Source organism: Eleutherodactylus coqui, chromosome 7 (assembly GCF_035609145.1).
Source record: "Eleutherodactylus coqui strain aEleCoq1 chromosome 7, aEleCoq1.hap1, whole genome shotgun sequence".
Classification (NCBI taxonomy): domain Eukaryota; kingdom Metazoa; phylum Chordata; class Amphibia; order Anura; family Eleutherodactylidae; genus Eleutherodactylus; species Eleutherodactylus coqui.
The window spans coordinates 63,087,629-63,101,348 of NC_089843.1; the positions used below are offsets into that span (position 1 = coordinate 63,087,629).

The window sequence follows — 13,720 nt, forward strand, 5'->3', positions numbered from 1 at the left end:
TACTGCCTCTAGCTTGGATACAAGATGTGATACAGGTGGGCATGGAGGCTCCAGTACCCTGTAACATCGCTTCTAGCTTGGATACAAGATGTGATGCGGGCGGACATTGAGGCTCTTGTACCCTTTCGTACCACCTCTAGCTTGGATGCAAGATGTGATACTACATGTGCTACTACTTTGAGGGCCTCAAGTGGCAAGACTGTTCATCTAATCACAGCACAACTAGTCATTTACATATCTGCCTGAGATGTAATTACATGCCGAGTTTTGCAACAAAATGACAACTCTGGGAATGCAGCACAATCAGTAATGTAGATGCATAGGGACGTGGGCAGAAAGGGGTTAAGGGTGGAGTTAGCCTGGAGTTAAGGTGGAGCTGAAACAGGGAGAGGAGGAGCTTAGAAGAAGAAGAAGAGTGAAGACGTGGGAAGAAGAGGGAGGAAGAAAGAAGTGGTAAAGAAGAGAGAAAAGACAGAGAACCAAAGATAAGAAGTAGCAGAAGACAGAAGACCGAAGATAAGAAGTAGCAGAAGACAGAGGACCGAAGATTATCAAGAAAGAAAGATGGACGACTTACAGATGAAGATTAGGGAAGCAGTCCGACAAGACGGAACGGGATGGCTGGAGCAGTTGCTCGAAGCATGCAGAGCCCCACAAGCTGCAGCGCCTGCCTTGCCAGGAGGAACAGTGGAGGAACAGCAGACAGTATCGGCGTCGCGGCAACCAGAACGGGAGGAGGAACAGACAAGGGGGAGACCGAAGAGGAGGAAGAACCCCCCCAGTACGCCTTAGCCCAAGCCCGGTGGCGAAAAGGGGAGCCAGGAGGTGCAGCCCCGGAGCGGGAGAAGCCCCGGGACCCACATCACAGAACAGAACGGAGACACAGGTGGCAGGAACACAGAGGAGTGCCGGCAGCCGAAGACAGCAAAGCAAGGCTTTCGTCTACAACAGGGAAACTTACTCACCGGTGAGCCAAGGAGCCACAAATGCGGGAGCCGAGAGGGAGTCCGAGGCAGAGCAGCGCGCTGGCGGGCGCTCGGCAAGGAGAGAGGATACAGTGGGGTGAGCGCCAAGATGACGGCTGTGGGAGACAGCACAAGGGCTTCCAAGATGGCGGCGCAGGCGCGCTCCACGTGGGCACCCAAGATGGCGGCACCGAAAGGCGCCGCGCGAGCACACAACAGGGTGGCGAGGCCGCGCAACACGTGACTCAGGGGGTGACGGCGCCGGTAGTGGATATGCAGCACAGCCGGAATATGCAGCAAGAAAGGAGCTTGAAGGCAGGAGCGCACGACCAGATGAAAGGGGGAGAGAAGGGGGGGTCCAAAACAGAGAAATAAGGGGGGAAGGGGGATATCTGTCCTGGGGCCGGGGGGGCAGCAGCCCCCTGTTCAGTTCGGGTGACAGCATGTCACCAGCCAGCAGTCACTCCCCCACAGCTATAACATGCAGCCAAAGGGGGGCCCAACAGCGCCAGCTACACTATAGATCCACCCCCCCTGGGGGAGCAGGACACCCCTCCCGGTGGTCTCATTCCTCGGATCGTGATATGCACCCCCGCAGGCCCAGGGAACGCAGGTCCCGACATGGCTTCCCCTCCCGAGTCAAAGGCGCTCGGGAAGCGGCCTCTGACCTATATAGTAATAGAGACAGCTCAGGTTCACAGGCAGCAGCTAGGCAATCGCCACCAAGCTTTAATAAGGGACGCGCCAGCACAGCTCCCCAATCAGGTCAATTAGGGCAGCGCGCAAGGCAGTTCACATTAGATTCGTGGCGGTTGGAGAGGTCTCCAACAAAGAGCGGTAGTGGTTTGGAGAGCAGGCGCGCGGGCAGGCCTTGTCTCCCTACAATTTTCCGGCAGGCATCTTTCTCCCCAGCGTCGTCGGCCAGCGAGGGGCAACAGCGCCGAAGGAGGCACAGGCACTCCCGGGAGCGCTCCATCAGGGGCCAGGAGGCAACAACACGGTGTGACAGTGACCGAGGGGCACTACCAGAAGACTATCAGAGGAATCAGTACGCGGAGCGCAGAGATCGACCCATGGAGATATCACAAAGCATAACATTGGTACCAGAGCGTGATCGTGGTGGTGAGTCATCATGCTCTGCAGCATGGCAAAATGTAATGGATCCGGCAAGGGAGGCCGGAAAAGGTGACTTTGTAACAGTACTGAAGTCGTTATTGGGGAAAATGGAACAAAAACAACGGCTCTTAGCGTCCTCCTTGCCAGGGGGCACGAGCCTGCCTGACAGTAAAGATGCAGTAGTAGAACATAATGATGGTTTAAAATTTGCAGATTCGCATTTCTGCGGTGTGGCCCCTCTGGGGGTCGGATTGTCTGAGGAGATGGTTGAGAAGATAAAGAAAGGTCTTTACATTGATATTTGGTCACTGCTGTCACCCAACCATATGACGGTAGACAAAGAGCGAGGCGCTGAGAAGAAGCCTAAGATCACCAAGACTTTTGGTAATTGGCTTCAGGCTTTCTTGGTATTGTCACATGTCACATGTCAACACAACCCTGGTAAGGGTACTGAGTTGATGGTGTACATGAATACGATATACAGTGCATACAAGCTACATGGCGGATCGGCGTGGTGGAGGTATGATGAAGACTTCAGGCGTCGGGTGTCAGGTGTGAGTCAAGTCAGCTGGGCGTCCAAAGCAACGGACGTTTGGATACAGCTGATTTTGGCTCAGCACCCACAAAAACAGTCTTCCAGGGGGAGCCGCGGCAGCTGGTCAACAGCCGGCTGCGGCTTCTCCCCGACCTAACGGATCGTGCTGGTTATATAATGAAGGACATTGCAGGTTTTACACGATGTGTAAATTCCGCCACGAATGTTTGATATGCGGAGGACAACATGCAGCAATTCGCTGCTTCAGGAAGCAAACCTGCTCAGGGAGGGCTTAACTAAGGGATTCAGGATCCCTTTTGTGGACCAACCCGCGGCGATTTTTTGTACAAATTTAAAATCAGCATTGGATAATCCGGAGTTGGTAAGAGAGAAGTTGGTGAAAGAAGTGGAGCTGGGCCGGATGGCCGGCCCCTTCTCATCCCCGCCGTTTCCCAATTTGCGCGTTTCCCCATTGGGGTTAGTCCCCAAGAAGGAACCCAGTAAATTCAGATTGATTCATCATTTGTCTTTCCCAAGCGGCGAATTGGTGAATGACGGGATAACAAAAGAACAAGCGGCGGTATAATATACGTCCTTTGATTGTGCAGTGCGACTGGTCGGGCTCGCTGGAAGGCGGGCCTTACTAGCAAAAGCGGATATCGAATCCGCTTTCCGCTTGCTTCCAGTTCATCAGGAGTGTTTTCATCTCCTTGGTTGCAGGGTAGACAGCCAAATTTTCGTCGACATGTGTTTGCCGATGGGTTGCTCCATCTCCTGTTATTATTTTGAAGTATTCAGCTCTTTTCTTGAATGGATGGTAAGATACGAGAAGGGCATCCCATCGGCAATTCACTATCTTGACGATTTCCTGTTTGTTGGTTCGGAAGCGTCGGGAGATTGCGAACTATTGTTGTCTTCTTTTCGCAAGCTCATGTACCGAGCGGGGGTCCCGCTCTCAGAAGAAAAAACGATGGGCCCAGTCACGAATATAGTTTTCCTGGGCATCGAAATAGATACTGTCGAAATGGTTTTCCATCTACCGGTAGAAAGAGTGGCGCGGCTCCACCAGTCAGTTTCAACAGTAGCAGGAGCAAAAAAGGCGACCTTGCATCAATTGCAAGTGCTTATAAGCCTGCTAAACTTCGCTTGCAGAGTCATCCCTATGGGACGTGCGTTTACAAGGAGGTTGTCTTTAGCCACGGTAGGGGCAAAAGAGCCCAGCCATTTTGTGCGCATAACGCGAGGTATCAGAGCGGACCTTCATATGTGGAGAATTTTCTTATATGAATTTAACGGACAGGTAATATGTCAAGAGGAAGAAAGGTCGAGCAAAGAGCTCATCCTTTCTTCAGATGCGTCCGGGTCTTTCGGTTTTGGCGTGATTTTCCAGAATCATTGGTGCAAGGAACCTGGGCCAAGATGCTGGGTCGAGAGGAAGTGGACGAAGAATATTACCCTGTTGGAATTTTTCCCGCTGGTGGTAGCGGTGGAATTATGGGGCACAATGTTAATGAATCAAAAGATATGTTTCTAGTCAGACAATGCAGCAGTGGTCCAGATTGTGAATAAGCAGTCTGCTTCATCCGAAATTGTGCTGGCATTTCTGAGGTATTTCGTGTTGCGTTGCCTACAGCTGAACATTTGTTTTAGAGCGAAACACGTACCGGGTTGTTAGAACGGGAGAGCTGATGTGCTATCTCGTTCACAGATGAAGGCGTTCAGGGAACGGCAACCAATGGCAGACAAGGAAGGGGTGCATTGCCCTCCGCACTTGTGGATGCTGGCAGACAAGAATTAATGTCGTTGGTTCAGGCGTCAGTAGCTGAGGCAACATGGAAAGCTTATGAGGCTATATGGCATACATGGCTGAGTTTCATCGATTGTAACAGCAGGTGCGGACGGCAACATTCGATATGTTAGCGTCGCTGCGTGCAAGAAGAGTATCAGTGGGTGTTGCAAGGAAGCACCTAGCTGGTGTGGCCTTTTTCTTACAATTAAATGGAGTAAAAGACGTGACAAAGGACTTTGTCGTCAAAAAGATAATGCTAGGTTGGAAGAAGGAGGGGGGACGGGTGGACTCCCGTCGCCCCATCACCTTTTCCATCTTGTTGGAATTACTGGAAAGCCTGGGTACGGTATGTCGGGACGGTCACGAAGCATTATTATTTAGACTTGCGTTTGTGTTGGCGTTTTTTGCGGCCCTCCGAATAAGTGAGCTGGTTCCGGTAAGTAAGAAGAAACCAGGGGGGGCCTGCAGTGTTCGGACGTTCTAGTGTCGGATGAGGTGGTAAAGATATGTGTCAGAAAATCGAAAACAGATAAGTACGGAAGAGGAGAGTGGATATCCATAAATAAGATAGGCACAGTATGGTGCCCAACAAAGCTAGTGTCAGAATATATGGCAACCAGGCCACCGGCTCGACAGTTTTTAGTTCACGCGTCGGGCAACCCACTAACACGTTTTCAGTTTTCCGCGTTATTGCGTTCGGCATTAAAAAAAAGTGGGTTTATAACCGTCGGAATTCGGCACCCACTCGTTTCGGATAGGGGCTGCTACGACGGCGGATTGGTGCAGCATGCAAGAGGAGGGGGTTAAAAGACTTGGAAGATGGAGGTCAAATGCTTACAAGTCATATGTTAGACCGGACTTGATCATTAGATGAAACAGATGTAATAGTAATATTGTCACAGATTTATATGCATAAGTATTGTTAAAAAAAAAAAAATTATATATATATTTTATGTGTAGGGTTTAAGGGAAGTTATAGGTTTGCGGTAGTACAGAAGTTTTAGTTTTGTTATTCCAGTGGGAGATCAATGGACTATATGGATTGTCGGACACTCCTACGTGCATTGGGCAGAGAAGAGGGTTACGATTCGCCCGATTGGGAAGAATCTTGGACTGCAAGGCCCGAAAGTGCACTGGCATGGAATACGCGGACTTCTACGGCCAAGGCTCCTAAGGAAGTTATGCAAATAGGCAGGTGGACCCCCCGAAGGGTAATTCTCGTGATATATGCCAGGGGGAATGACCTAGGGAGAATAAAGATGGGGGAGCTCTAGGTCCTCATGAAGCAGGACATGCTTCGCTTTAGAGACTGTTTTCAGGAATCGGTCATGGTCTGGTCGGACATCGTGGCGAGACGATATTGGAGAGATGCCAGGAATCCGGAGGCAATCGAGCGAGTGAGAAAGCTTATAAACTTGAGGATGTCTCAGTTTGTACAGTCATTGGGGGGGATTGCTATTAGGCATTGGGAACTAGAAGATAGGGAAAGAGGAGCTTTGAGACGCGATGGGATTCATTTAAATGACATTGGTTTAGATACGTTTTTATCAGGTTTGCAGGACGGGGTAGAAGCGGCGTTAGTGAGGGCGTATGGGGTGGGCCAGCCTGTGGCATAGAGGTATGCCACATTCCTAGTGGCGTAAAGCTTCCATGCCTGAGGTGTTTTTATCGAGGATGGTTGGCAAGCACGTAGCGAGTACGGGGCTTTCAAACACCTCAGGATGGATTGTTTTTTCTACTAAAAGAAAGTGTTTTCAAGCATGGAAGATTTGTGGTGATATTAAAATTTAAAGTTGGAAGTTAAAGTTTATTATAGTTAATAAAGCTGTGGCCTACCCACAAATTTTAGCAAAAAGAAGGAGGAGTTTTTCTTGGATTAAGATAACGAGCTCATTAGGAGGTAAGATAGAGGGTGCATACAGTCCTCTAGGTGCCTGATTTTTTTTTACAGAGTGTATATAAAGATATATATATATATATATACACACATACACATATATACACACCGAGCCTCGTGTGGTGCAGAGTGTTAAGGCAGCAGAAATGCTGTCCTAAGCTCTCGCTCTCGACCTGAAGGTTGCACAAAGATGACTGGGGAAGGCAATGGCAAACCACCCCACAAAAGCAGTCTGCCTAGAAAATGTCGCGATGTGACATTACCCAAGGAGTCAGTCATGACTTGGTGCTTTACCTTACCATATATATATATATATATATATATATATATATATATATATATATATATATACACCGGTATATAATTATATATATATATATATATATATATATATATATATATATATATATATATATATATATATATATATATATACACACACACACACACAAACTGATAAACTGATATATGTAAAATCCAAACCCATGCCATGACTTACTATCAATTTTCATTTTCTGGATGGCACTCCATGTCTGGTATATACACTATGTAGGGACGCTAACGATGGAGTTATGCCAGTCCTGAGTCACAGAAAGAAGCTTACTGTGCTTGGTGTCGAATGAGTGCTTGGTGTCAAATTAGAGTAACAGTTATGTTCCATTAACCTTAATGAACCACCCTGAACATGTATTACATTACTCTTATTTGACACCAAACACAAAAAGCTTCGTCAATCTTGCAAATTCAGCCAATATTTTTATATGAAATTGTTTACTGTTGCCTTTGTGACCCATTTACTGAACTATCACTTTTCTTCAGACTTGAAAAGGTGATGTAGATGTGGAAGTGAAGAGTCACCACAGTAACAACGCCTAATGTGTGATCATTTCCTGTTGTGTATCCTGTGATTTCGAGAGCTTTTATCTCCCACATTCATAGGCATGGCCAGCCATAGCTAAATGCAACTAGTGTAGTTGCACAGTGTTCTGGCCACCAGCTTGTAGTGGGGGCGTATGAGGCAGACATAGGCTTGGGACGTTTGGTTCTTGTGTTGTGTTTATGTTATGACCTTGGTTCTGGTGTGGGTATGCTGTTATCCTGCTGCTTTCTGCACTAGTAAAGTACAAGCAGACGGTCTATCAGTTCAATATATATCACTTTTTTATTATGGCGGGGGGGGGGGGCATCAAAAAGTAAATTCCGCACAGGCTGCCATCCAACCTAAGACCAGTATTGACCATAAGGTATTCATTGCTTCTAGGGCGAGGGGGGGGGGGGGGGTCTGTAATGCGCCACTGCCATATTTCCATCACAGTCAACAAAGCCATAATCAGTCCAGGTATTTTATGTTTTTTATCTCAAGCCCACCTGTTAAAGAACTTTATTAGTTGATTCAGGTGTGTTTGAGACAACACCTGATTTGCAAGTGTGTGCTCTTATGAAGGAGCCTATTCAGGGGCTTGAATAATAATTCATAAGACTGTAATAGTCATTAAAAGTGGCATTTGGTGTTGAATATGGAGAAAGCACTTGTTATATTACTTGTGTTGAGCTGTTTAAATTGTTCTTATTTGGTTGTTTTTTATTTTTACAAAGAGCTGAAAGTTTATAAAACTGGCAAATAAACATTATTTTAATGGTGGTCGAGTAATTTTCACTGCCACTATAAGATTCACAATCAGCTGTTTGTATGAAGTATGTCTAAATAGACCACATCCACTGCTTGTAGACTTGATCATACTTTATTTAGATGGCGAATGACAGGCCACTCCTACTTTCCTACAGCGAATTGGTGTCTTTATGACCCCAAGAGTAAAACGTAGCCGCTCCTTTACAACATTGACATATGAACTTAGTAACATTCTTTGAGTTTCCAGAATATCAATAAGTATCTTGTAGATAGTCACTAGGGTCTCGGTTTCATGTTCTTGAAGAAGGCTCTGTGTAAGAAGAAATAGAAGATTGATAAAACAAGTCCAACTTAGGAATAGAATTACTAGAAGAAAAAGGTCTCAAAACGATTTTAAAAACTTTTCATATAAAACTATACAGTATATTGAAGCAGCTACAATAGGATATTGGGTACCCCTCAATTCGAGAGATATTGCCTATGTGGTTCGCCACAATTTTATGAGAAGCTAATTTGAAAGTAGTAACAAATAGGGCCACATTTTCACCTGTCACTCCATAAGATGACCACATGACTGCTATGGGATTCAGACTGCTATTTTCTTATGATGGGGAAAAGCACCAAAAAGTAAATTCCACACAGGCTGCTATCTAAACTAAGACCAGCACTGATCCTGTCTGCTATAGGGCAGGGCCTATATGGCCCAGTAAAACAAAAAATACATGGTTCATTCGCAACTACGTGGCCAGCATAGTTGGGCATACGCCTGTGTGTTTTTGCCCCATAGGTGAGGTAGATTAACCTCAGTATATGCAAATAGAGATGGGGCATATTTTCCTCAGTATGTACAGAAGGTAAGTTAGAGTCTCCTCAGCATATACACATACAGGTGAGATAGATTCTCCTCAGTACATACACAGAGAGGTGAGGTAGATTCTCCTCTGTATATACACATAGAGGCAAGGTAGATTCTCCTCAGTATATACACATAGAGGTGAGGTAGATTCTCCTCAGTATATACACACAGAGGGGAGGTAGATTCTCCTCTGTATATACACATAGAGGTAAGGTAGATTCTCCTCAGTATATACACAGAGAGGTGAGGTAGATTCTCCTCAGTATATACACATAGAGGTAAGGTAGATTCTTCTCAGTATATACATATAGAGGTGAGGTAGATTCTCCTCAGTATATACACATAGAGGTAAGGTAGATTCTCCTCAGTATACATACATAGAGGTAAGGTAGATTCTCTTCAGTACATACACACAGAGGTGAGGTAGATTCTACTCAGTATATACACATAGAGGTGATGTAGATTCTCCTCAGTATATACACATAGAGGTGAGGTAGATTCTCTTCAGTACATACACACAGAGGTCAGGTAGATTCTACTCAGTATATACACATAGAGGTGTGGTAGATTATCCTCAGTATATACACACAGAGGTGATGTAGATTCTCCTCAGTATATATGTAGTGGCCCAGTACATCATCCTGATCCCCTCCATAAATGTTATAGATGTTTGTCTTATGTTTATGCACTGTGCAAAGCTGTCCTATTATCCTGTTATTGGCATTCCCTATCCTAGGGGTGTCTTTGGTGGCCTGCAGTTATACTCTGGCCTTGGCTGCGTGTAATCTGGTAAGTCCCGCTGTGACAAGGCATCACTTTACCTTTCCAGCTCCCCACATATGTTAGGTGTCCAGAGTTTCCCTATGGGACGCTGCATATACACATAGAGTTGAGCTGGATTTTCTTCAGCATATACACATAGAGGAGCATTAGATGCTCTTCAGTATATACACATAGAGGTGAGGTAGATTCTCCTCAGTATATACACATAGAGATGAGGTAGATTCTCCTCAGTATATACACATAGAGGGGAGATAGATTCTCCTCAGTATATACTCATAGAGGGGAGGTAGATTCTCCTCGGTATGTATACATAAAGATGAGGTAGATGCTCCTCAGTATATATACACATAGAGGTGAGATAGATTCTCCTCAGTATATACACATAGAGGTGAGATAGATTCTCCTCAGTATATACACATAGAGGTGAGATAGATTCTCCTCAGTATATACACATAGAGGTGAGGTAGATTCTCCTCAGTATATACACAAAGAAGTGAGCTGGATTCTCCTCAGTATATACACACAAAGGTGAGGTAGATTCTTTTCAGTATATACGCATAGAGGTGAGGTAGATTCTCCTCAGTATATACACATAGAGGTGAGGTAGATTCTCCTCAGTATATACACAAAGAAGTGAGCTGGATTCTCCTCAGTATATACACACAAAGGTGAGGTAGATTCTTTTCAGTATATACGCATAGAGGTGAGGTAGATTCTCCTCAGTATATACACATAGAGGTGAGGTAGATTCTCCTCAGTATATACACAAAGAAGTGAGCTGGATTCTCCTCAGTATATGCACACAAAGGTGAGGTAGATTCTTTTCAGTATATACGCATAGAGGTGAGGTAGATTCTCCTCAGTATATACAAATAAAGGTGAGGTAGATTCTCCTCAATATATACACATAGAGGTGGGTTGAATTCACCTCAGTATATACACATAGAGATGAGGAAGATTCTCCTCAGTATATACACACAGGGGTGAGGTAGATTCTCCTCAGCATATACACATAGAGGTGAGTTAGATTCTCCTCAGTATATACACAAAGAGGTGAGGTGGATCCTTCTCAATATATACACATAGACGTGAGGTAGATTCTCTTTAGTATATGCAGAATGAGGTGAGGTAGATTCTCCTCAGTATGTACACACAGAGGTGAGGTAGATTCTCCTCAGTGCATATACACACAGAGGTGAGGTAGATTCTCCTTAGTAAAATGAACCCCTCACAAAATATTACATACCTAACACAGGAGGAAGTGCAGAGCCAGTTAAAGAGGATTAAATTCAATAAATCACTGGGCCCAGATGGAATACACCCAAGGGTACTAAGGGAACTAAGTGATGTGATAGCTAGGCCCCTTTTTTTTAATATTTATGGATACTATCAAGACTGGGGTTGTACCACTGAATTGCCGCATTGCCAATGTAGTTCCAATATACAAAAAGGGGTCCAAAAGTGAGCCTGGTAACTACAGGCTGGTAAGTCTCACTTCAATAACTGGAAAAATATTCAAGGGGTTTCTAAGAGACGCCATCCTAGAATACCTCCTGGAGAACAACAGTATAACTCCTCACCAGCATGGGTTTATGAGGGATCGATCATGTCAGACCAATCTGATCAGTTTCTATGAAGTAAGTTCTAGGCTGGACCTAGGAGAGTCTATTGATCTCGTATATCTGGACTTCTCCAAAGCATTTGACACCGTGCTGCAAAATAGGTTGATATACAAAATGAGGCAGCTCGGACTGGGTGAAAACGTGTGTATCTGGGTGAAGAATTAGCTCAGAGATAGAAAGCATAGGGTGGTAATAAACGGTTTATACTCAGATTGGGCCACCGCTGCTAGTGGGGGGCCACAGGGTTCAGTATTAGACCCGATTCTGTTCAATATATTTATCAATGACCTGATAGAAGGGCTACACAGTAAAATATCAATATTTGCAGATGACACAAAATTATGCAAGATAATCAATGCAACGGAGGACAATGTGCGGCTACAAATGGACCTGGATAAGCTGGGGGCTTGGGCAGAAAAATGGCAAATGAAGTTCAATATTGATAAATTAAGGTTATGCACATGAGCAGGAAAAGCAAATGTCACCAATATACACTAAATGGAGTACAGGTAGGTAAAAGTGATATGGAAAAAGACCCGGGGGTACTAGTGGACTGCAGATTTAACTGGAAAATACAATTCCAGTCAGCTGCTGCAAAAGCAAATAAAGTCTTGGGGTGCATTAAAAGAGGTATAGGGGCAAGGGACAAGAATATTATTCTACCACTATATAAGGCACTTGTCTGACCTCACATGGAATACTGCATACAGTTCTGGTCAACGGTGCTCAGGAAAGATGTTGCAGTGCTGGAGGGGGTTCAAAGAAGGGCAACTAAATTAATAAACGGAAAGAGGGGACTGGAATATAAAGAGAGGCTATCAAAATTGGGATTAATTACCCTGGAATAAAGACGGCTAAGGGGTGATCAAATAACTATGTATAAATACATGGGGGGACAATACAAGGATCTCTCCCAAGATCTGTTTATACCCAGGACTGCGACGGTAACGAGAGGGCATCTGCTACGTTTAGAAGAAAGCAGATTTCATGACCAACACCGAAGGGGGTTCTTTACTGTAAGAGCAGTCAGATTGTGGATCTCTCTGCCTGAGGATGTAATGATGGCAAAATCCATAGAAGAGTTGAAGAGGGGATTAGATGTCTTTCTAGAGTGGAAGGATATTACAGGATATAGACATTAGGGGATCAGCGGGTTGTTAATCCGGGTCTTACAGACAGGTAGTAACTATCAGAAGTTGATTTAGGGATTATTCTGACTGCCATTATGGAGTCAGGAATGAAGTTTCCCCCTGAAAGGGCTAATTGGCTTCTGCCTCTTGGGGTTTTTGCCATCCTCTGGATCAACAAGGAGGTTGAAACTGGCTGAACTAGATGGACATTGTCTTCATTCAGCCTAACATACTATGTTACTATGTAGGGTAACTCATGTGCCCCCCTTTAAATTGTGTGTGTTTATCTTTAAAAGTTTATCATTGCCCCGTTGGTGTGTATCCATGCTATGCCTTATACTTGTATGCACACTGGCTCTGGCCCATGTATTATAGGGCTGGAGGGCCGCCGTACATGACACCACCATCAGACCCCGCCACTATTGGCGAATATTAGGAAACTACTGCATGTTTAAAGGGAAGGTTTAAGTGTTGCACAGTGTTCTGCAAGCAAAAATAACCTGTATTAAAGTTTAAGTTGCATTGTTGCTTCTGAAAATTACAAAAGGGCTTGGACTGAGACTGTATTAGTTGCAGACCGTACTCCTGTATTGCACAGCTTATATGCAGTGTGCATGTTACACGTTTGCAGCCGAAGGGAAGATGGGTATCAATGAAAGGTAATGGTATAGAGGCCATGAGGTCCAATGATGGTGTAGGACCACATCGATATTGAGTGATTGGTGCAACCCCCATGCACAGTGGCACAGTAGGACAGGCAAAAGCCGACAGTGACTTTATTAGAACCTCATTTGGAAGAACCTTTGGCGCATCTCAAGTTCTCCGACCTAGGTGTAAGGAACACTCAAACATAGTTGTACTACTGTTAGGAGTAAAATAAAAGTTATCTATTCAACCTTAAAGGGAACCTGTCATCAATTTTTCACCTCTTAAACCCCCTACATTGTTTAAACAATGATTTAATGGTAATTTTCAAAGTTATTTTTTTGGATATCCTGTGTGAAGAATACATGTTAAATGAAGGTTTTTAAGTTTCCCGCTCCACATCCAAATTACTGGCCATCTGTCTGGTGGGAGGACCACAATGTCTGCAGCTAAATGGCTGGACCGTCTTTGATGGCCTGACCACCTCCTAAACACCACTTCTCTCAGGGCCACTGACATGGGGATGTCCTCCACATCATCACAGTTACAATCTTGTGCATTTCACCATAAGCTCTGGGATTGGCACATGCGCAGTTTGATTTGGTGATTCTGCCCACCTCAGGGACAAATGAACTGCGCATGCGCCGGTCCCAAAATCCATGGTGTATGCACGAGATTTTGACCATGGCAGTGATGGCGTGGAGGACATCTCTATATCACTCGCTCTGAGAGGAGTGGTGTCTGGGGAGGTA

General features: G+C 45.1%; 1 protein-coding gene across 1 annotated transcript in view; it reads right to left on the reverse strand.

The window, feature by feature from the left end:
* Positions 1 to 8,038: 8,038 nt before the first annotated feature.
* LOC136573506 (uncharacterized) overlaps positions 8,039 to 13,720 on the reverse strand; it is a 15,993-nt gene continuing 10,311 nt past the window's right edge. The window contains exon 9 of the mRNA XM_066574785.1: positions 8,039 to 8,242. Coding sequence (XP_066430882.1) covers positions 8,045 to 8,242 — 198 coding nt within the window. The 3' untranslated portion in view covers positions 8,039 to 8,044. The remainder of the gene's footprint in view (positions 8,243 to 13,720) is intronic.